The 25,349-nt window shown below is 40.0% G+C and overlaps 2 protein-coding genes across 3 annotated transcripts; one reads left to right on the forward strand and one right to left on the reverse strand.

Moving 5' to 3' along the window:
* Positions 1 to 199: 199 nt before the first annotated feature.
* Positions 200 to 3,459, forward strand: nxt2 (nuclear transport factor 2-like export factor 2). 2 transcript variants are annotated; one of them, XM_079672767.1, is made up of 4 exons: positions 202 to 391; positions 581 to 667; positions 2,870 to 3,014; positions 3,190 to 3,459. In XM_079672767.1, the coding sequence occupies exons 1-4, from the start codon at positions 374 to 376 to the stop codon at positions 3,372 to 3,374; spliced, it is 435 nt and encodes a 144-aa protein (XP_079528893.1). In that variant the 5' UTR covers positions 202 to 373; the 3' UTR covers positions 3,375 to 3,459. The 2 variants fall into 2 exon arrangements, with proteins under 2 accessions (XP_079528894.1, XP_079528893.1); XM_079672768.1 differs by lacking the exon at positions 581 to 667 and having other exon boundaries at positions 200 to 391.
* acsl4a (acyl-CoA synthetase long chain family member 4a) lies at positions 3,460 to 24,531 on the reverse strand. Its single transcript, XM_079672760.1, has 15 exons — positions 24,376 to 24,531; positions 21,689 to 22,248; positions 21,411 to 21,588; positions 21,209 to 21,318; positions 20,274 to 20,412; positions 20,028 to 20,178; positions 17,300 to 17,423; positions 16,577 to 16,648; positions 16,344 to 16,483; positions 16,086 to 16,258; positions 15,730 to 15,804; positions 15,367 to 15,555; positions 15,073 to 15,187; positions 5,119 to 5,276; positions 3,460 to 4,728 (listed from the first exon to the last, which is right to left on the reverse strand). The coding sequence occupies exons 2-15, from the start codon at positions 22,043 to 22,045 to the stop codon at positions 4,571 to 4,573; spliced, it is 2,139 nt and encodes a 712-aa protein (XP_079528886.1). The 5' UTR covers positions 22,046 to 22,248; positions 24,376 to 24,531; the 3' UTR covers positions 3,460 to 4,570.
* Positions 24,532 to 25,349: the final 818 nt, after the last annotated feature.

Here is a 25,349-nt window from a genome sequence, read left to right on the forward strand (position 1 = left end):
TTCAAAGTAAAATACTATCAGCGGCATCACCCGACGTTGAGGCTAAATTCGTATTTGGTTCTATTATTAATTGGATTATATTATTACATTTGTATCACTTGTCAAATATAATTTGTGTAACATGGTATTCATAGTCTTGAAACCACGCTATCAGAGGCCCTCGTTGCATATAAAACACACACACGTTTTATTTTGGTAGGTATAGTTAGTGCCCAGAGGAAGTAATTCATGCGTCAAAATGGCAGCGTTGGATGCTAAATCCAAATGAACAAGAAAAGAAACGCTACCTTAATTGACGCTTACATTATTTTTCACTATACTATTCGATAATAGTTAATACATCCAGAGTTGTTCCGCTTCATACAACTCTAAAATGGCTAGCCCGCTGCTGGTAAGTTTGAAACTTGTGCTACACTTTATGCTGAAAGGAACTAGCTAACGCGTTGTTTTGCTAGCTAGTAGGTAACGTCACTTTCCAATGTGCGACTTTTAAAATGCATTGACCGTCTCACACACCTTGTCATGTTTGTTTATTTTAAATATTTGCGATTAGCTTTCAATAAGTGATTTTTCACTCTAGAATTTCAGGACCCATGTCGACCAGTCATGCCGATATTCAGAAGAATTTGTCAACATTTATTACGACTGCATGGATAAGAAAAGAAGGGTGAGTGATGGTCTTGTTTTGTTGTCTGATATGGGAAACACAAATACTCCAGTTATTATAAATCATTTGTCTGAGGTCATTTAAGCCTGACCAATACATCGACATGTGTAGATCATTCGGTGAATAATAAGATTGTGTCCATTGTAGGCCACCATAGTGAGTGCGCCACCCAGTGACGTGTTGTAGGTTATGGTCACTTTGTCAGTGACCTGCTGGACGTTCACAATAAAGCAGCTACATTGAGCTACTGTGTGTTCAATGTACATATACACTACCAGTAAAATGTTTGGACACACCTTCTCATTCGAAGTTTTGTATTTATTTAAATGTTGTCTACACTCTAGATGTATACTGAAGACATCAACACTATAAAAGAACACATTTGAAATGATCTAGTTAACAAAAAAGTGTAAAAAAAATCCAGAATATGATTTATATTTTGCTGGCTACTGCAGACCTACATTCCAGGTGACGACCTCATGAAGCTGACAAGCCAAGAGTGTGCAAAGCTGTCATCAAGGCAAAACGGGGCTACTTTGAAGAATATAAAATAAAAATCATATTCTGGATTTCTTAATACTTTTTTGATAACTAGATAATTCCATATGTGTTCTTTCATAGTTTTGATGTCTTCAGTATTAATACACAAAGTAGAAACACATTAAAATAAACAAAAATCATTGAATCAGAAGGTGTGTCCAAACTTTTGACTGGTACTGTACATGTATGTAAAGAAGTAAAAACATCTACAACATGGACATCAGAGATATCGGTATTTGGGAATATATCAGATACTGAAGGCTCATCTCAATTGAATATTTCACCTCCTCCTTTCCCTCACTCGCGTCCCTTCCTTGTGTCTTTGCTCCGCCTCCATAAGATGCGAGCGAGAGACACGAAGAGGAGACGCGAGGACAAAGGAGTCCTCAGGTATTAATTGGGACGTTAATGATGACATGTGCACAGCTGTATCCCCTCTCATCGGGCTTAACTGAATAACCCTTTAGAACCGGCCCATTTCTGGTTAAATATTTATTTAAATGAATGAATCTTTCTGTTGTTAGTCAAGGAATTCAATGTATGATGGTTGGTCCTGCTTTTGTGTTCCGTTTTGGTGTAAAATGTAGCCTACATTTAAATAAAAATATAGTTATAGTAATGTGAAAGCCTTTACTCTGAAAATGTGTGTCCTGTAGATCCCCACATTCAGGACTGTGAATTTTAAATAATTTAACTACTGAATATTTTAACACAAAACTATGAAATAATAGTTATTTATCAAGATCTAGCCATTTGTGAAATAGCTTTCTTAATAGCTATGTTTTAGTGACGTTCAATATCATTAAACATGACTTAAATTGTTAGCAAGAAATGAATTGCACATAATAATTCCCACGGACCTGTGAGCACATTCTTCCAGTTCTCCATTTTCCTGTGTTGAAATTAACCAGCTGTGAATATGGGGACTGGGCTTTTATATGTGAGTAATGAAAACACTTCCGCGTAGTCTCTTGTTTATCCTCCCTTTCGTCTCCTCTGGAAGCCTCCTCGACTCCTCCGTGAAGGCTTCTCAATCCTCCAATTTCCCCTCCTCGACTCCTATCCTTGTGTCTTAGTCCCGCCCACAGGAGATGCGAGCGGAGGAGTCGAGGAGGGGAACGGAAGCAGCAGGCGGTTAGAGAAATGAGAAATCTTCTCCTCTGAGCGGTCATTTTAAAGGGACGTCCTTTAATGATGACAGGAGGCACAGCAGCCCTCTGTCTGATGGACAGAACTGTGTTCATGACGACTTATATTTATTTTTAATTCATTCACAGTGCGGTATAATGAGACAATAACAGGCTGCAAATGCGGACACATACACACACACACATATATTTATATAAATACAATTTCAGAATCAAACAAGTATGAGAGCACTCTCATAACGTAACACAATCAGAGACTGGATATATTATTACATAGTTTGGTCACCAAAGAGCAGTAAAAGCCATAAAATGTCCAATTTAACCCATCAAATTACATTTTATTTTGAGACGAATAGCTGATATATTTTACGATTTTATAAAAATGTTTTCCTCCGTATATCAATAAAAGTATCGGCCTGCTCAATCCAGTATTGGTCTGGGTGTAGATCAAGCTATTTGCTGCTTTCCCTTGATGTTTGTGATCTTGTTAATGTTTTTTTCACGACTGTCTCAGAACTTGACCCGGCTCTACCTCGACAAGGCGACCTTGGTGTGGAATGGGAATGCTGTGTCTGGAAACGATGCTCTGGCGGATTTCTTCGATTCATTGCCTTCAAGCGAGTTCCAAGTTCAAACACTGGATTGTCAGCCAGTTCACGGTTAGTTTCGTGTTAGTTACTATATCAAAACAACTTCTATTGATGATCCTCTAATGAAGAGGGGGATTCCAAATTTGAAGCAGATTAAAATGCCATGGTTAGTATAACTTCAACCATGTGATGTTATTCCATTGAAGGTGCACTAATCGAGGATAAATCTACCCTTTCTTCACAGAACAAGCAACCCAGGGTCAGACTACACTGCTCGTGGTGACTGGTGGGACTGTCAAATTTGAAGGGAACAAACAGCGTTTCTTCAACCAGAACTTTCTTTTGACAGCTCAGGCAACACCCAACAATGACCAGCCTGTTTGGAAGATTGCTAGTGACTGTTTCCGGTTTCAAGACTGGAGCAGCTGAGGCTCTCCCCATCAAAACAATCAACAACATTAATGTAGATGCTTTTTGTTTATATCTCTGTAATAAAATGTCATACACCACAAAATATACAAAAAAATGTTTATTCTTGAACAAGGCATGTGATCATAATAATGGAGTAATAAATACAAACAGGATCACCAAACTGTGTAGAGACGGTCAGTGTCCATAACATATTTTAATGATGCAAATACAATTACACAACACTTTGAAAAATACATAGAAAACACTCATTTAAAATGAACAGACTCCACTTCGGATAACCTTCTGATACCAAATTGTACATTAACTGAGGTAAAAGACACACAGTATTATAGACACTTCCTGACTAGCTAATGCTAACAGTTGGTTTGGAGACAAGCATGCCTGCTCTTAAATAAATAAGGTGCCCACAAGAATTTCAACAAAAGAGCTTTGTATACAAGTAACCCATTTTTTTGACAGTTCATATATTAAAGCATTTGCTTAGCTTCCTGAGTCATTTGTGTTCACACATGTAGGTCTGACTTATTGAATAAGTTGACACAAATAAAATAAATAAAACATTGGACAGGAAAAAAAATAGTTGATAAGCAGACATGATCACATGTATGGTTTATGTATGATCCATGTCGGAGTATCTCTGTGTGGGAATATATTTCCCCAGTTAAGCCATTTTTGTAACAAAGCACAAACCTATTTGTTTGAATAATTTAGCTGACACTTCTGCGTGACTACACGAGTACTGCAGAGTGAAGGCACAGTAACATTAGTACTCCAACTTTACAAAACAGGAAAAAAAAGCCTCGTGATGATAAAAGTTGTTCATATTTTCAAACAAAAGTAACGAAAAAGCATCAGCAACATAGAGGACAGTGGTATGTTTTTTAAAATAAATCAGCTACAACCAGTGCCAGCGGATTTAAGTGAATGGCAGTTAAGTGCTGTAACGGTCTCAGACCCTTTTCATGGCATACGAGTTGCAAGTTGAGTGCATTTCTTTTGACAATCAAAACTCATGTACACGAGAATAGAAAGCAGCACACATGGATCGACTGCTATCTACAGCTTTTCTTTTCAAGACATATTCAAGGTCGACGCCAGTGGTACACAAACAGCATTAAAAATCATATCGGGTACCGGGAAGATTATTTACATTGTTATAGTTACACTGGAGACTCTTAGGTGGAATTGAGCAGTTATTTGCCTCCGTACATTCTCTCTATGTGGTGGAGATAGTGGTTCTTCAGCTCTTTCCTCTTCAGCTTGAAAGCATCTGTGACCAGGCCCGTCTCAGGGGTCCATGGCTCTGGACTCAGGTGAACCTTGACTGGAATCTCAAATCGCTGAAGTTTTACTGAATGGATGAAAGACAAAGAGAACAGTTCATCTCACATACATTCTTCACAGTATAGTGAAATCTATAATGCTCTTTTTTACTCAAATATCAGTACATACTGTTTCCCATTTTTATTTTTGAACTTCTTACTCTTGATACTGTTCCAATTTCTAAATAAATATATATTTTTGCTTATTTTTGTGAGAAAAATGTACAAATGAGGTTATTATTAATTTGTATTAATGAAATGAGCATTGAAACAATAACACATTTTTTATAATATATAGTTTTGGCTCAATAAAAACATTTTAAATATAGGGATAAGGACAGAATGAGGATTGTGCATTTAGTAAAGATAATCTCTACAGCTTTTTCACACAGTTATAAAAACACATTATCAGTTCTTACTGTTAGCAGCAACCTCCTTGATCTCCCTCAGAACCTCTCTCTCCATGTCGGGGTGAGTGCAGATCTCCTCCCATTCTCCCACAATGCCTTTCTTCCTGGCCAGTTCTGTCATCCTCTTCTGGTCGGGAACCACAAAGCTGATTACGTAGTTTTGCTCACTGAGATAACAATAGAAAATGAAAGTTGATAAACTGAAACCTTTAAAATAGTTGAAGTAGTCTTCTAAGTGGCAGACAGGGCTGGGTTTTAACGGAATACATGTAATCAGAATACAAAAATCAAGTAACTATTCAGCTCGCGTTACATTTGAAAAACGAGTAATCTGATTACAATTACTTTCGTAAACCTGAAGTGAATATATTTTGGATTACTTATTGGAATTATTGGTGGAAAGATTTCCTCACAACATTTAATGTTCATTACTAAAGGTACAGCCGCACAAAACCTATCACCGCCGCAGATGGACCAAAAAAGAGAGCGTTTGAAAAAAATGTGCGGGTCCGCTCAGTGAAACGATAACAACGATACATGGAGGAACAAAAGTCTGCGTTTAAATCGTGTGTGTGTGTGTGTGTGTGTGTGTGTGTGTGTGTGTGTGTGTGTGTGTGTGTGTGTGTGTGTGTGTGTGTGTGTGTGTGGTTAAAACACATCAGCCTACAGTCGCTCTTAGCCTTTCTAATGATTCTGAAGGTAAACACAGTGAAGGCGGTGCGTGAAAGGCACTGCGCGCTCCTCTTCTCAGAGGCTGAGTTACCCCTCCCACTGCCTCCTGGTGCTGCAGAGATTTCATGAAGTGAAGGAGGTTTTCCTTCTATAAAACAGCTGTGGGCAGCAGATACTGTGAGGGTCACAGACATGAATACATAGATCAAGGCAGACTAGTGCACACACTCTCCTGTTTTGCCAATCTGATGCTTGAACAAATATAGCTCTAAACCCCTGGCCGAAATGTCCTTGAAATGAAGTCCTAGTTCGACATTTTAATTCATGTCCTGCCAACACTGGCAGGACAGAAGGCGACACGCCCGTTCTAAGCCGTATCCCTCACTCCTCACATCCCAAGCTGCATCCCCAAAAAGTTTATTATGTTGTTACATCGTTTCAGTTGTGCTCTTGATAACCCATTAAAACAGTAAAAACACATTCAGTTTCCTTTTGCTTTTTGTGTCTCCTGTTCACCAGAACATACCCATCTGTGATGGAAAAAGAAAGTAATCCAAAAGTAATCTAAAAGTAATCTGATTACTTTACTTTTTTAAGACACGTAACTGTAACTGTATTCGGATTACTTCCAGAGCCATGTATTCAGTAATCAGTAACTGATTACATTTACAAAGTAAACCTCCCAACCCTGGTGGCAGACAAGTTACAAAGCTAAGTGTTTACTAGTTAGGGAATCAGAATCCCTTTATTCGTAGGGGATAGAGATAAAGAAAGCAGAACTTTTAAGTGAAAGTACTGAATGGTGGTTGAAAGGCTGATAACAGAAAGTATTGTAAATGTCAGATGAAGCGTTCGCGGTACAGTTGAAGTGGAAGTCCTGAACAAACGTTATGTTAAAGGTGAGGAACTGAAAGATGTCAGTGGCCCTGCAGGCTCAGATGTGAACACTGAAATCAGCTGGGGCAAAGTGTGTGTAAACAGTGGAAGTTGTTAGACTTAAGGGCTGATGTTTTAGTTTACTCATTGTTTTTCAGAGATGAAGACATGAAAAGGTGCGACGTGTTATATGTAGTGTAAGCATGCAGTGGGGCAAAAAAGTATTTAGTCAGCCACCAATTGTGTAAGTTCTCCCACTTAAAAAGATGAGAGGCCTGTAATTTTCATCCTATGTATACCTCGACTATGAGAGAGAATCAGAAAGAAAAAAAATCCAGAAAATAACATTGTCTGATTTTTAAAGACTTTATTTGCAAATTATGGTGGAAAATAAGTACCGTAATTTTCGGACTATAAGCCACGCCTTTTTTCCCATTTTTCGACGCTGCGGCTTATATAACGGTGCGGCTAATCTATGGATTTTTACAGCTAACGGCCACTAGGGGACCTCCTAAACCTATGGATTTTACAGGTTACAGTCCACCTCCTTTAACTCTATGGGCTCTATGGCCGGTCCGCGGACCCCCACCTTTAAGCGGTGGGTTCCAGCAGGAAAAGCTGGAGGCCGGAAAAGAGGGAGACAGGTAGCGCGCAAAAGTAAAAGTGGAACCGAGAGTGGTACGAGAGACAGAACGGGAGCAAGACAGACAGACATTACGAGAGCGAGACAGTTTGTCCCCGTACCAGTGGTTGAAAACCGCTGCTGTAGATCACTGCCGGTACGTGCGCTGGGAGCGCACCGTTTAAGTTTGAAAGTTGAAAAGTTTGTGTGTCTGAAACGCTATGTGATACAGTACAGTTTACACAGCACAGTACATGTTCTGTAGCTACTATTGCACTAAATGGTAACACTTGAATACGTTATGCAAATATGCAACTTGTTTGTTGAAATGTTAATAAATGGGAGCTTCCTCAAACAGCCATCTCTTTCCCGACAATCCCCTCTGTGCACGAACCCTTACATATGGTAATTAAACATTAAAACACCTGCGGCTTATAGTCCAGTGCGCCTTATATATGTACACATCATTCAATTTAGCTGCTGCGGCTTATATTCAGGTGCGCCTTATAGTCCGAAAATTACGGTATTTGGTCACCTACAAACAAACAAGATTTCTGGCTCTCACAGACCTGTAACTTCTTCTTTAAGAGCCTCCTCTGTCCTCCACTTGTTAACTGTATTAATGGCACCTATTTGAACTCGTTATCAGTATAAAAGACACCTGTCCACAACCTCAAACAGTCACACTCCAGACTCCACTATGGCCAAGACCAAAGAGCTGTCAAAGGACACCAGAAACAAAATTGTAGACCTGCACCAGGCTGGGAAGACTGAATCTGCAATAGGTAAGCAGCTTGGTTTGAAGAAATCAACTGTGGGAGCAATTATTAGAAAATGGAAGACATACAAGATCACTGATAATCTCCCTCGATCTGGGGCTCCACGCAAGATCTCACCCCGTGGGGTCAAAATGATCAGAAGAACGGTGAGCAAAAATCCCAGAACCACACGGGGGGACCTAGTCAATGACCTGCAGAGAGCTGGGACCAAAGTAACACAGGCTACCATCAGTAACACACTACGCCGCCAGGGACTCAAATCCTGCAGTGCCAGACGTGTCCCCCTGCTTAAGCCAGTACATGTCCAGGCCCGTCTGAAGTTTGCTAGAGAGCATTTAGATGATCCAGAAGAGGATTGGGAGAATGTCATATGGTCAGATGAAACCAAAATATAACTTTTTGGTAAAAACTCAACTAGGCGTGTTTGGAGGAGAAAGAATGCTGAGTTGCATCCAAAGAACACCATACCTACTGTGAAACATGGGGGTGGAAACATCATGCTTTGGGGCTGTTTTTCTGCAAAGGGACCAGGACGACAGATCCGTGTAAAGGAAAGAATGAATGGGGCCATGTATCGTGAGATTTTGAGTGACAACCTCCTTCCATCAGCAAGGGCATTGAAGATGAAACGTGGCTGGGTCTTTCAGCATTACAATGATCCCAAACACACCGCCCGAGCAACGAAGGAGTGGCTTTGTAAGAAGCATTTCAAGGTCCTGGAGTGGCCTAGCCAGTCTCCAGATCCCAACCCCATAGAAAATCTTTGGAGGGAGTTGAAAGTCCGTGTTGCCCAGCGACAGCCCCAAAACATCACTGCTCTAGAGGAGATCTGCATGGAGGAATGGGCCAAAATACCAGCAACAGTGTGTGAAAACCTTGTGAAGACTTACAGAAAACGTTTGACCTCTGTCATTGCCAACAAAGGGTATATAACAAAGTATTGAGATGAACTTTTGTTATTGACCAAATACTCATTTTCCACCATAATTTGCAAATAAATTCTTTAAAAATCAGATAATGTGATTTTTCTGGATTTTTTTTTCTTCTTAAGTGGGAGAACTTGCACAATTGGTGGCTGACTAAATACTTTTTTGCCCCACTGTAGGTGTTCCAATGATGGCTAAAAAATGCTTGTGTTAGTGGAAAAGAAATATTATCTGCATTACTGTTTTTCATCAAACCATTTGTTTTTGTCTTTTTTGTAAGGAACTTAAAATGATGCAACAAGTTGAAATATGAATGTTTTGTATTTAAAACCCCCACTCACTCCGTTAAAAAAAAAGTTGAAAATAATCGTAAAAAGGTAGAATGAAAAAGGATAGGAGTGGAGTCCTTACACAATATTAAAAAGATCATGTTTTAATGGGGAGATGATGAAGTAATGATGCTGCAATAACCACATTTGGTGTCCAGATTAATGACACAAAGCACACAAGTCTAAGGACTGTAAGATGTGAATATAACACATTTCACAGTCTGAGTTTAGGTATGCACTGTAGGTCATTGGTTATAAGCATCACATTATAAACAAACTCCCTGTAGTATGATAGTTATACACAGTTATATATTTGCAAACTAATGCATGCTGATAACTACTGCTGTGGATTTGCATACAAGATTTGAGTGAGATAAAAAGTGAACAAACACTATTGTTTCAACTGTAGCTGTGCAAAGGGCATGTTAGCAAAAGCACACATGAAAGAGGAAAACACATCATTAGGAATTTGTGGCCAGGGGTGTAAAGTTACCAAGTACATTTAATCAAGTACTTTGCTTGAGTATATTTTTGAGGTACTTGTACTTTACTTGAGTATTTCAATTTTATGCTACTTTGTACTTCTACTCAACACAATTCAGAGGTCAATATTGTACTTTAACTCCACTAAATGTATTTAATACCTTTAGTTACTTTGCAGATATATATTAATGATAAACAATAGGATCAACCCTTAGAAGTTACTTTAGATACACCTGGAGTAAAATCACAATTAGTTGAAATTAGTTTCACCTTTACCAGCTTTGATAAACACATAAATTATAACCAAAACATATAATACTTTATTATTCTGAATCGGCATAATGAGTACTTTTTGGTACCTTAAGTATATTTTGATGCCAATACTTTTACTAGAGTAACATTTTGAATGCAGGACTTTTACTTCTAACAGAGTATTCCTACACTCTGGTACTTCTACTTTGACTCAAGTACAAGACCTGAGTACTTCTTCCACCTCTGTTGGTAGCTTCATAAATGTCAGCTATACATGTTGTTGAGACTCCAAAAACAGCCATAAACCTCAGGTTCTTTTTAATGTCCTCAACTCTATTATTAATCTCTGGGATGTTTCTTCTATTGTGCCATCACCTACTCTCTGTGATAAGTGTCTTACATTTTAAAGTATCTGCACTTAGGCTAGCCCACACTAATGCTACCCCAGATCCTGCTCCCTTTCTGTGCCCTGCTGTCCTCGACCACTTTGAGCCTGTATCCCTCTCTTCTCTCTCGGATGTAGTCAAGCACCTGCGGCCGACAAACTGCACCTTAGACAGCATTCCCTCTCGCCTTCTCAGAGATGTTTTCAAATCAGTTAGAGCAAGTATTTTATTACTTATAAACACCTCTCTTAGCTCAGGATGTGTCCCACTGCTGCCTTCAAAACATGCCGTGGTGCAGCCACTACTTAAGAAAAATCTTGACCCCTCCATTCTCGCATATTTTATGCCCATCTCCCAGCTACCTTTTTTACCTAAAGCCCTGGAGCGAGTAGTCTATGTCCAGCTGCAGTTGTTCTTAACCACGCATGGCATTCATGAAAAGTTTCAGTCGGGCTTCAAACCCATGCACAGCACTGAAACAGCCCTTTTAAGAGTTTTTAATGATCCGCTCCTAGTCGCCGACTCAGGTAGCCCAGCTGTCCTGGTGCTGTTATACGTGACAGCTGCCTTTGACACTGTGGACCATAGCATCCTCTTTTTACTGTACATACTGCCCCTATGGTTCAATTCTCACAAAACACAATATTCCCTTCAACTGCTACGCCGACGATGTACAGATCTGTCTGCCTCTCAAAGCAAATGTCAAACACTACAGCAGTTGATGGACTGCTTGATAGAGATAAAATCCTGGCTGAGCAAAAACTTCCTTAACCTCAACGAGAGCAAGACTGAGGCCATCTTTTTTGGACCCCAACCTCCAGCCTCTCCGGTTGATATTCTGGGATCTGTCATGAACCTTGGAGTGACCTTCACAAGCACTTTTAAATTCGACAAGCAGGTCAGCACCGTAGTGAAGACCTGCTTTTTTTTTATTTTTTTTTTTTTAAATAAGACTATTCATCTCTATCGTATTTATCTTTGAAAGACCTAGAAAGAGTTATTAATGCCTTTGTTACCTTAAGACTGGACTATTCCAACGCTCTGTATGTGGGTATGGACCAGGCCTCAATTAAACGCCTGCAGCTATTCCAAAACGCAGCTGCACGTCTTCTGACTGGCCACAAAAAGCGTGACCACATCACCCCAATTCTGGCCTCACTGCACTGGCTTCCAATTTGGTTCCGAATTGATTTTAAAATCCTTTTATTTGTTTTCAAAGCCCTAAATGGGCTGGCTCCTGCCTATATAGCCGAACTCCTCCAGCGCTACACCCCAGCCAGAGCTTTAAGGTCTGCTGACCAGCTCTTGTTGGTAGTGCCCAAGACCAGGCTCAAAACCTGAGGGCACCAAGCCTTCGTAGCAGTTGGCCCTAGGCTCTGGAATAGTCTGCCCCTCCATGTGAGGTCGGCCGAGGCACTAGGGCAGTGACTACCAACTGGCGGCCCGCGGGCCACATCCGGCCCGCCAGACATTCTCATCCGGCCCACACGACTTGGTTGACTGTGGCGTTGGCGGAGTGGTTACTGCGTTCGCCCCCCGCCCATCTTTTTTTTTTACAACGTCTCGTGAGTAAGGTGCAGTACCAGAGTGCAACAGAGAGGCAGCAGCTGCGGGACAGTAGACTGCCTACTGCGAAACCTTCCCTGCCTTGAAGAAGAAGTGATCCTTCGTTGTGAACAGTCTTCTTTGTGCGCTCCACAACAGCAGCCCCGCTGCGGCAGTCCAACAGAGAGGCAGGAGCTGCGGGACAGTAGCCTAGATGCTAGAAGCAGGGTTGGGTTGTAACGGAATATATGTGACGGCGTTACGTAATCAGAATACGTAGGTAGGCTAACTGTATTCAGGTGGCGTTACATTTGAAAAACGAGTAATCTGATTACAGTTACTTTCGTAAACCTGAAGTGAATACATTTTGGAATACTTATTGGAATTATTGGTGGAAAAGTGTCCTCACAAAATGTAATATTCATTACCGGCAGAACTGTGTGCACACTGCACAGCGCTGCAGCATGTCTGTGAGCGAGAGAGAGAAGCAGCGTGTCTGTGAGGCCCCGCTCCCGTACGCAGATGAGAGAGAGATCTCTTTTAAAATATATTGAAAGTTAGAAACGGAGATGGTTAGATAAAATGTGCAAGATAACGTTTATGTAGCATTTATTTATTGTCGAAATGATGACATTTCATAACGGGATCAAAGTGAATGGCCTGCTGCTGCTGAATGCATGGGGAAAGTGACTGGAAAAAGTTTTAAAAGTTATTACATCGTTTCAGATAATACATAATGATAATTCATTCTATTTAGGGGCACCTTTCAAAGCACCCAAGGACACCTTACAATTCATAACATATTCCAAGGTTTTAAGACAGGACAAAGAATGCAGTCTGGGTGATGTTTTTTATGTGGGGTGCAGATGAGAGGGAGCTGTCCAGAATGACACCAAGATGTTGTGTTTGAGTTCTTGATAAGCCATTAAAACAGTAAAATAAGTGTCTCCTGTGCACCAGACACCCATCTGTTATGGAAAAAGAAAGTATTCCAAAAGTATTCTAAAAGTAATCTGAATACGTAACTAACTGTATTCTGATTACTTTCAGAGTATGTATTCAGTATTCAGTAACTGATTACATTTACAAAGTAACCCTCCCAACCCTGCCTAGAAGTGATCCTTCGTTAGCCTGAAGAGTCTGCTAAGCTTTATGCGGTCCGCAGTACCTGAGCGTGCTCCACTAGCATTGTGGACTATATCAAAATCGCTGGCCCGCGATAGTGTCTATTGGATACATTTTGGCCCTTGGACAAATGTAGTTGGTGATCCCTGCACTAGGGGTTTTTAAATTCTCACTAAAGACTAGGGATGTGTATCGTTTTAAATGCATTGATTCCGATTCTGCTTATCGATTCCGGTTCTTTTCGATTCCCCCTTTCGATTCCAAAATTGTAAAAGAAAGAGGTCAAACGTTTAGATAACAAAAATATCTTTATTCTTTTAAACGCAATACAAATGTATTGCACAATAGCTGTGCTTTATTTTAACTGAGCTATGCCTGTGGCAAGCTATCAACAGGCATTACACTGGGCCTTGTCTTTTTCTTTTTTAGTGTAGTGGAGCCTCACTTTAGAGCATTTACCGCGATCCATCTTTGGTGTTATGAAGTGACTGAGCTCGTGAACTGTCTACGGGAGGGTGGGGGGAGCCTCCCTGCGGGGCAACTGTGGACTTCTGTCGCCTGTCAGCGCAATTTACATGATGCCGTTTAAAAAGATTAAGGGTGGTGCCGGCCGTCAATGGCCCGCTGACGACCGGCCGTTCTGTGATTCTCCAGAACACACAGAGGGCCAGTCCGCCCTTGCCCTGTATTTCACCGGGTCACCGCGGCGCAGACGGACCCCGGTGGAATACAGGGTCTACCGCGTTTAGGAACCGTTAAGCAGAACCAAAATTGTGTATTTCGAATGGGTACCCGGCATTTTCTTATCGGTTCTCATCTGGAACCAAGTTTCGGTTCCCAACCCTACTAAAGACTCACTTCTAGTCAGAGCGGAGCATGACACCTGACTATTCCCTGTATTTTTGTTTTTATATTTCTGTTGTATTATTGTCATTAATTGTTATTAATTATTGTCTTTTATTGTGATTGTAGTAATGTGTTTTTATTACATGTACAGCACTTTGGCTCGACCAAAAATAGCTTTTAAAATGTGCTATATAAATAAATCTTGATTTGATTTGAGACACCGTCTTGTTGTCGCTTGCAGTTTAGAGCAGAACACGTTACAATGTGAAAGAGTGGTTCCACCTCACTGAGATTTTTCACATAGAGGTGAGACATCTGAGAAGAAACTATGAAGTTTGTCTTTGAAAAGATGCCATTTGTGAACAGTTGTTGTTTAACCTCCTACCCAACAGGAGACACTGATCTAGTTCAGCTGGTTTAACCGTGGAAAATCTGAGAGGAAGCATTTAACTTAATGCCTAAACGGTAAGATCAGGTCGGGTCATTGAATTGAAACTAGGAGTGGTGCAGGAAGCAGGAAGTTAGCATTGCACCTGTTCCCTCGCCAAAAAGCAAATGGGGTTTTCCCATTGGATTTTTTTGTTTATCTGAAAATAAGCTCTGTGGCAAACAAAGGTTTATGATGATTACAATTACGTTTTCCATTTAAACACCACTTGTATAAATGTTGAAGCGGAAATAGCTAAGCGTAGAAATCGTAAGAACTAAGAATTTAACGTTAGGCAGGCAAACAAACAAACAAACAACATCACAGTCACATGACTTCACGTCAGCATCATGACGTTTAGTATTGTCATTTAGACACTTGTTAGCACCCACAGTTTGTATGACACATGGAAGCTTCAATCATTCACATTAGGGGGATTTACTGACGGAAAATGTTGTAGAACAAAATATTAAAATATGTTAAGCTTGTTATAAAACAAACCTTTTTTCAGGCTCCCAACTAAGGGCTTGCTCGAGTAAAAACACATTTTCTGGTCTTAGGACATTCCTGTATCACTCTATTGAATGACCAATTCCGTATTATATAACAAAACAAAAAAAAAATCGAAAAGTTACTTCTAAATAACATTTCATATTGATAAAAGAATAATTGAAATCCTATTTCCTGTAACTCACCTGTTGGCGTAAGCACAGATGTTTTCTATGATGGAGCAGTTCTTCAGAGCGGACTCGACCTTCCCCAGAGACACGTACTCGCCCGCCTGCAGTTTTACCAAGTCCTTCTTGCGATCTAAATGAGAATTAAAACGAAACTGGTTACAATAGTGCTCTGTTAATAAAGCACAAACAGTCTGCCTGTCAGGAGTTATACAGCCACATTGGGTGTAGATCAAAGCCAGGAAATGAAGTATGTGGTGACCCAGTTACCAACGCTATCAGATGACAGCCTTTGGACTGAATTATACACACCCACTATCTGTAGACAGCCGTCTGGGTAAACCTCTCCAACATCGCCGGTGCAGAACCATCTCTGACCCTTTTCATCTGCGAAAAAGTCCTGATCGTTGCTTTCGTTCCTGTAGTAACCCATGGTTACATTGGGGCCGCCGATAAGGATCTCCCCTCTAGGGTTCGGCTTGTCGTCCTTGGTGTAGCCACCTGAGACAAAGTGTTCAAATGTAATTACCTGGGTGTTAAAAATACATTATGTTCCGTGGTGTAATTACAGGTTAAACAGGTTAAAGAGTGGGACAGAAAGATAAGATTAGGGTGTACTAACGGAGTAACAAGTGTTAGGAATTGGTGTTTAATATGTTTGTTTTCAACACGTACCCTCAGCCCAGTCCCTGAGTCTGACCTCACAGCAAATAACAGGAGCTCCAACGCGACCGGTGCTGATGTCCGCAACTGTAGGACAAAGACAACATTTTAATATCATATCCATTCATTCTCATCTTTACAATACAATACAAAAGGGCTTTATTGGCGTGAGCACATGTTAAACATAGTATTGCTGAAGCATTCGGCACAAGGCATTATAACAGAACAAAAACAAGAAAGAAACACTAAAAATGTCAACAATACATGTGGCACAACAGCAAAACACACTGTATATGCCAATATGCAAATAATAATTTCATATATTCATTCTCATCGTTACACTCTCTTCCTGCGCTAAAGGGTCTTACCCTCTGTGATGGTGCCTGCTCCACAGGTCTCGGTGAGGCCGTAGCCCTGACCCACTGGACAACAGAAACAAATGTTCATGAACCTCTGCGTGGCCGAGGAGAGGGGGGCACCTCCGGACAGCATCATCCTCACCCGGCCTCCCAGAAGTTTCTTCACTTTGCGGAACAGTAGGCTGCAGAGACAAGAGGACTGTGTGTTACAAGTTGAGCACCACATTTGTATAAAGGGCAATAAAAGGGGTCATGGCGGTTTCTTACGCATTGCAGAGTGGTGCGTCATAGCCCCTCTTGATCTGCTCCAGTTTATATCTGTAGCCCAGAGTAAACAGCGTCTTCTGGATCAGACTCATTTCCTGCACTTTGCTCATCACATTCTTGTTGATGCGATCCATGATTTCCTTTTAAGGAGAAATAGATAAATAGGTAAATGTATACATTTGATGACGAATAGGTTAAACAGGTATGTATACAAAATAAAGCGGGTTTCTTACCGGCACAGCTGCCATCAGCGTGGGTTTGAGCACCGAGCTGTCTCCTTTACTTCCTCTCTTTATCTTCGTGGACTAGATGGAACAAAAGGCACCGATTACCTTAGGGAGCAACAATGATTCAACTAATGGCAACAATTATTAAACTAATGTACTAGGGACCGCGCCCCAGTTTAATAAAGGATATAATACTTTGGTTAATTACGGTCATTACTTCATAGCAGACTGCTGCTATGCATAACAGACCGTTGCCATGGACACAGTTCTGCTCTCCTAAACCTGAGCATGGACTTTCTTTTTTAGCAGGAGCAATAAAATCTCTTTTAATCAATATAAACCCTTCATCACTCAAATCAACTCTAAATATATAAACTCACTTTACAATATTTTAAAATCCTAATTTTGACTCAAATTTGGATTTCTTATTAAAATAAATCTGTTTTTGAATCATTAATCTATTAAAAAACACTAAAATAATTTTTAAATCAACATTCTCTTTCAAATATTTGGTTTCCTTAGTTTGTAATTGTGTGATAAAAAAGGATAATTTACAGCAAGTGTGCCATTATTGCAACATAGTGGAATGATATTTGATTGACTGTAACTTAAGAGCCTTGCTCACCACTGACTCTGCTGGACTACATGTTCTCAATAATGACAAGCTTGTTGTACCCTTACATAAAGCCTGAGAAATAGAACATAACATGTGTTGGTGCTGTATAGTACCTGGTTGGACAGCGTCTGTGGGGAGGAGTAGCCGATCCGACAGCCGTATGTGACACAGGAGATTTCAGCGGTCATTTCCAGAACATGAGCCAGGGGCAGGTAGGCGATATAAGTGTCTTTAGGCCTGCAGAGACACAGGGAGAGGAAGTGAAGGTTAGTGTCAAGCTACAACAGGTTTTCTCTTTCTCTTTCCAATGATCACACCAAGCGTCTTTGAGTGCTTTTCCTTGTTTCATACCATTCAACTCTAGATAGCTGGAGGGCGACTATTCTATTCCTGGAAGTCTGTCCCAGCACAAGTTTATACGGAAAAAACAATTATCTTGTCATTTAGATGTTGTTAAAGTTGGAAAATACAAAAGAGGACTGAAGGAATCTGCTATTGAGTAAGAGCTGTGAAAATTGGGTGAATTAAACCATGAATGATAAAAGAGACTGTGAGCAGTGTGCGTGCAGCTTTTTAAGAGTACAATTAAATCAAATTGGAAGTCACCTAAAACAAAAACTACAACATTCCTGAAGCCTTTTCCATCAGGGCAGTCCCTTCTTAGTCAATAAGTAAACTAATACGCCGTTTATGTCTGAGTTAACTAAGATTTCTAAAGTCGATTAGTCATATTATTTTAGTTGTTTCCTTCTGAATGACATGTTCACATGTATATATGCACTTTATTTGACCAGCTGTTCATGTTAAATGTACTTGTATGTTTTGGCCTTCATTAATTAGTGCTTAGTTAGCTCAAGTCAACAAACAAATGTGTAGAGGGGATTGTTTCATTTAAAAAACTAAAATATTTGTTGGTTCACATGAGATATCGTGCAGGACCACCAGGTACTGTTTTATCCCACAGGCCATCAAACAAACTCAAAAATAAAACTCGGAGCTCTGTGAAGTGTCATCTCTTAGGTATGTTTATAGCACACACCTCTGTTTATACTCCACATATGTATATATTAGATACAGTATCTAATTTAAGATTCGGTTTGATCTCATTCTATTTCACATGTATTTTGTACTTATTCCTAAAGATGTGCTTATTGCAATTACTTTGACTGATATTGATGTCATTTTCGTTATCGTAGGGATTGTTTTTGAGTCATTATTCTCATTATCATTGAAAGTTTTATTTAAAAAGATAATGTGGTGATTGTTTTTGAGAGCATCTCTACAAAACAACTATATTTTATTAAGATAAGAGATAAGATAAGACTTTATTTATCCCGAAGGAAATTGTTTTGCCAGAGTTACAAAGATATAATAAACACAGCAGCATAATAATACAACAACTGTACACTAGCAGTGCAGTCAAAAGAGCTAATTAAATAAACTACAAGAAACATACAGTCAAATTATTAATATAAAAAAACTGGACAGGGAGTATAGAATAGTGCAAAAGAAATGTAGTGGCAGATACGTAATTGCACGTTATTATTGCATATTATTTTTAATATGATCATGTTACATAGCAGATTCTTTTTGTTGTAATAATGGTATCTATATTGCACATAGTGGTGGTGTGGAAGTTCTCAGTTCTCTCTTTACTGAAGGGTGTTATAGAGTTTGATGGCAACTGGGAGGAAAGACCTCTAATCTCTGCAGCACCACAATACTTTATCAGGACAATATTTATATTTATCTGTGTTTTGGACAGACAGTACTTCAGTGAGAGGTTTCAAGACCATGTCAATGGAAGCATGCAGGAACCAAAGACAACCCAGCTGATGCTGCATCCAGAGGAATGAAGATCCCTGACTTTCTGAAGAGCCGCAGTTGGCTTGAGGGTCCCACGTTTCTTGTAAAATCTGAAGAGGAATGGCCTACATATTATGGCGGTGATGTCATATTGGATTTGGTTGACCCAGAAGTCAGAAAAGATACCTCGGTTAATATCATAGTCAATGAATCACTTGATAACAGACCAGCTCATGACTTACTTCTCAGACTGGAAAAGGCTCAAAGTGTCGGTGGCCTGGTTTCTCAGGCTGAAGACAGTTCTGTCTGAGTTGAGTCGTAAAAGAAAGGATTTGAATCCCTCTGCACAAGCTGGTCAAGTGAAAAGACTGAAACCCAAAGTCAACCCGGAGAGTCACATCTTGACACCTAAAGATCTCTTGGAAGCCGAGTCGGCTATAATACGCTACGTCAGCAGCATAGGTTTACTATGTTTAGTACAGGAAGTGTAGGATGTGCATTTCTATGTTTTGAAAAATGATTTTCACATTTGGCTCCTTAATTGTTTTCAATTGATACCTGTACTATCAATTAGGGGCCGGTGTGTAGGAGCCAATTAACATCTGTGGGTATAAAGGTAGGAACCTATGTTTGGTGGTGAGAGGTTCCGCCGGAAGGCCATACAGTTTTTGACCACACACACACAGAGAACACACACACACAGAGCATACACACAAACACGGGATTACAAGCAAAGCAAAGGTATTGTGTAAAGTTTCGGTAATATTGTGTGGTGAATATGGAAAGAAGCAAGTAAAATGGAAACCAGTACAAATGGAAATAAATGGACTGTTTCAAACTTGAAACTTTGTTTCTGACCTTTATTCGGCAGCAAACTTGTGTACGTCAATTACACCCACAAAGCGGATCCTCAGAGGCTTAAAGCGTTGGCTTAGCCTCTACACATACTGTGCATGTGACAAATATTTATTTCTTTATAAATATATATATATTGCGAATTGTTCCGTCCTAACACTAGATAAGACCAAAACTCACCCGAGTCCAGGGATGCGCTCACACTGGCCCGTCATGCCTGCGATGAGGTTGCTGTGGACGATCATCACTCCTTTGGGTCTGCCTGTGGAGCCGCTGGTGTACATCACCACGGCCAGGTCAGAGGGTTGGGGCTTCACTATCTCACTCCCAACTGCGAGACAGACAAACAGTTATTGTCTCTTACAGTAAGAGGCTTTTCACCCCTGACTTGCAGGGAGAACCAAGGTGAGTCAGACGGATACGTACTGTTCTCCGGCAGCGCGCCCAGCTCTCGTACGGCCTGCATGCTGTGGATGGACAGGCCTGCTGAGAAGCCTTCTGTGCTCACTTTCTTCTGGTCCACGTAGATCACGTGCTTCAGTTTTGGGATCAGAGGAAGCACATTCTGGATAGAAAGAGAGGACACAGCAGCTATTAGGAAAGGATGTCAAATCACATGATTTCCTTTAACAAATAGGAATGTTTCCTAAAAAAACACAAGGAATCACAAGCTCCTTATTTGCTGACTGTTCTTTATAATGGCCAGAAACCACATCTCCAAATATAAAAGATAAATCGACTGGAACTAACAAATGTTAATAGAGACAGGAATCCAAAAGAGATCTGTTACTTGATATTATTTAAATAATTTCCATTAAGTCTGGATTCTGTTTGTATCTTCGTTAAGTTCATATTCACACACATTCCTTTGCTTCCAGGTTTTGTTTTCATTACCTTTCTCACTCATCAATTTTGAACGAATCCAAATTCTGTTTACTTCATAAAAAATTGTTTCCGTAGTGAATTAACATATATACCGGTAATAAAAGCTACACCAGCTTCAAAGTGCATCTGGTTGGTTTAAAAATTATTTTAATGATTTATTTCCCCCCTAATTTATTAAGCTGTTTTACCACATCTTCTCTCTGTAAAGCACTTTATACTTTGCTATACAATTCTTCTATAAAATGTAAAAAGTGATTATATTATAATTAGGATCATTAATTCTCTCAACAGATGTTGGTACATCCGTTAATGCGGATGCTGATATTACAACATATATTTTAGGTTCCGCATTCCATTCCATTTGAGCTATTAAGAGTGTCATATGATTATGATTACTGGGATTAGTAATAAAGACAGACAAGCTGTTTCCAGACTATTCACTTCTTCTCCTCTTCTGCCGTTAGGGATGAACTCACTTTCAGTTTGGTCTGGAGCAGTTCTGAACTGGTAACTAGGTGTGTAACTTCGGTCTCGTTCAGACCGAAAGCAATTGCCTCCTCTCCCAGTGTGGAATAGAAGGTCACCACTGTTGTGAAAACAAAACACACAGTGAGTGGACACATTTAATTAGCAGTTATAACATCCTGCACTGTACCGTATGATGTGTTTTATACATACAGGGGAAGTTGCGCCTGAAGCACGCCTGGGCGGTGATCATCCACTCGGCTCTTGTTTCACAAAATATTGCGATACTGCTTTTGGGCTGCTGCCCCAGGGCTGCCAGCCCGCTCCCAAACTCACTGACTATAGAGTCCACCTCATTGTAGGAGAGCCATTTGTAATCCCCCAGGATCAGCTAAGAAAGGGAAGAGTCAGATGTAACTTTAGACATATTTGTCCTCGCAAGCATCCTTCATCAATAATTAAAAACGTAATATAATGATGGGAATCCTAACCTTTTTAAATACTTTTCCGCTGGGTTGAATTTCATTCTCTTCACTCAGAAGGTCTCTGGTGCCGAGGCAGTGCTCTGTTCCAAAGCGCTGCACAGCGTGATACATCAGCTTATCAAGCGTGTCCTTGCCGGGGAAGTCCTCCCTGGCCAAGGACTCAAATTGATCCACGGAGCGGTACGGTCCCTCGGCACAGCCTGAAGTGGAGCGGGCTTTCACCCTCTTCGACAGAGCTTTTTTTTCTCCAGCACTGGTGATGTAGTACCAGGGAAGAAAGGACACGATGGAGTACAGCCATATCAGAAAGTGGACTGGAAAAAGGAGGACAGTTTGAAGGGTGGAGTCTGCCTGGAGACCCATACTGGTCTCTGGGAGAGTGCGTGTGGAAGGGGTCTATGGAGCAGCCGTGGTCAGGCTGGTTGTGAAAAGTGTGCTGGTCCCAGAAATTATTTTAATGTGTTGGACTGGAAGCCTCAGAAAGAGAAATGCCCTCTAGAGTAAACACTTTTGTCCCACAATTGTAGTATGAAAATGTTTGGTCCACTCTCCCTACGATGTTGCACCTAAAGATGGAATACAGCAGAAAAGAAACACTTTTAAAAGAAAATGTATTTCAGCACATATGAGATAATAACATTTAACAGGGTTCATACCCCTTTTGCCAAACTCTGATTTAGATTCAGATGAAAACAATTAACCAGCATTTAACAGAAGGTTGTAGATTACATTTCCAAACACTCAGTTAAAAATCCAAACACTTTCCAACTATTATTAGGACACTCAATTTCAAGTGTTCAAACCCACTTTCAGCCATGTGACGACAGCTAATGTGACAAGAGGAAGTTGGTAACCAAAGAAAGTCTGGTGGCATACTTCTCAGAAACAAATACAGAAGCTTGGCAAAACCATTATTCGCGAATCAAAGATTTAATATAATTACTTAAGGTTATCTACCATCTGAAAGCCATTCAAACCAATCCCTTGATAAGCTACTCTTGACACACAATATGATTGTGTTATGTTGACTAAGAATACACTCTGTCCTCATCCTAGACTCACCTTGTTCGGCCTGTACCAGACAGCTTCTGTATGTCTGTCAGACTCCAAGGCACACTTATATGTGATTCATCCTAAGAGGGTGTGTTTCATTACAAGATCCTCCCTTAGTATTGTTCTCACTGTCTTCATTATACCAATACAGGGTAAGTTATCAGATATGTCATGAATGGGGGAAGATGTGTAAGGAGACCGACCAATGTCATATGACCACACCACTGTGAGTTTTGCCTGAAAGCATTGAGCCACGGACAACCAATGACAATACTCTTGAAGCTCACCCCACGCAGTGGCCAGTGGAAGGTCACTTTAGGTCAAGCTGAGCTGCTAATAACCTTTCAGTGGAGGGTACGGAGTGTAAACTCACTAGTGTATGTTTTAGTCTGTTTACTAGTTTCAGAGGGATGGGGATGAAACTAAGTATGGCACTTTAAACTGGTTTCCAACATCAGAGCAACTAAATAAAAAAGGAATACAACCAAAGAGTGTAATGAAGTGTAGTTTACATCTATCGTGTTTGACCTACTTTAATATTACAAATTCGATATTGAAAGCTATGACTTTCACAACATTTTACGGTAAAATGACTCAGCTACATTACCCAAACCTAAATCTTCCTCGATGTTGTAACCTCTCCCAGCATTTCCCTGAAGACTTCGTTTACACATGGCGTGATTTACATTTGAGTGAATCATAGCTCTAATCTACGTCACACATGTATGTGGATGTAAAAAAAATCTGGATGCACTCCAGAGGATAAATAACGAGTGGGGTGGTGTGTTCGCATGGCACAGCGTGTGCCTTCACAGCCAAGCATATTTTAATTCACAGCAGTAAAAAACAAGCTTAAAACAATGAAACATTCCTCAGTAATAACAGTATGAAGCAGACACTCCCAGGGTATAAAGAATATGTGCGACATTGTGTTCAGCTACCAGTCGTTCCTGTTTTTGTTTTGCATCGGGATGGAACATTAAAATTGTCTTATTTGCAAATACAGCGTTATGCCTGGAGCGATGCAAATATTGTGGCACGCGAGTCCCTTATTAAAGAGGCATGGTGTGTTAAACCAAACCTATGTTACACGGTATCAAAAAACAGGTGGAATATTTTTTTATCAAACCAACATTATGAATGTGTTATTTCCATGGCAACGTAGCCATTTAGAACAAATATTATTAATATGAATGATATACACTGCGATGTCTTACTATGAAATGCCCAAATCCACTGTGGGAAGTTTTTACAGAACGTCATGTTCAAAAATCTCTTGAATGAACAAAAAGCGATATGTAAAATAAACCTATAAAAAAGGAACCTATCAGAAATGTCTTTCCTCAAAATAACCCAATTCAATTCATCTATTGATACGTCATTTAGCGGGACATTTGACAATGGGTGAGGAGCGACGCAGATGATGACAAAAGCCTCCACACGCTACACAGCATCATTGAGTAACCGTTGGCACGTTGATTAACGTTAGCTACAGAGGATGTAGCTTATACCAATTCAAAAAAGTCCACACAAATTTGCCCAAACATAATTCTACAAACAGATATTACGCAGTAATGAGATTACAGCAGTCAGCCAGAGAGTGATACCCTGCTTATCTGGCAGGCTGGAGGCTTTCTTACCTTCAGAGGAGAAGAAAACCAGGTCAGTCGTGTCTCTACCAGAAATGACCGAGAGTTACCTTTTCTGAAGAGCTAGAAACCCGGAACTACTACGTCATCTGATTCCATATTTCTGGACCAATCAGCAGCCGATGCAGATTTGCCCGGATAGGAAAAAAGTGCTGCTCTGTTCCTCGGATGTTGTGCCCGTCACGTAGTTGTGTCAATAATCTAATTTAAAGGGTATTCACTTTATACACCCATGAATTACATGCCCCCTCTTTTGTTTTTGATTAAAATATAGCAAAACACTGTAAAGAGAGGTATATATTTATTTCAGTAGATCATATAACAAATATATATAATTTGAACACCTTAATAATAACTTAAGACATAAAAAACGTCCAACATAACAGAAATAACAGCTTTATCAATCAAATTTAAAAAATGAAACCACATGTTATTTATTTGATTGGCTATATAAACATTTAGGTAGTATATTAACCTTTATATATAGGCTACAGTCTATGATATTAACCCAGAAACTTAACCCAGCAAAAGGTGTCTTCTGCGTCAATACAAGTCTCAGTGCACTGGAGAATCCAAATAGTTATTCTCTGAAATAAACGCATTTTCGTTCACATCAGAGATCTTCAAATTACACGGTGTAAGTTACATTTCGCAATATTTGTATCTCCAAAACCTTTCACGAAATGCAAGCGAATTGACCGACTTAGGCATTTTACCTTTTTTAAAACCAATATGATTTGTATTATTTAGTTTGTTCATTTGGAACTGTTGTTTTTAGCCTCTTTGTAATTGTACAACAACACATAGGGGCCCAGTATACTGCAATATGCATAACACCAGCTTCATCTCAATGTCGCCCTCAAGCGGTGAAAAATTATAATAACTTATTCGTGGGGAACCCTTTATGTCTATGGGGGAATCTGAAACAAATTGAAAATGTAAATTCCAAAGTAGTTTTTATTTTA

Source organism: Notothenia rossii (genome assembly GCF_949606895.1).
Source record: "Notothenia rossii genome assembly, chromosome: 3".
NCBI classification, from domain to species: Eukaryota; Metazoa; Chordata; class Actinopteri; order Perciformes; family Nototheniidae; genus Notothenia; species Notothenia rossii.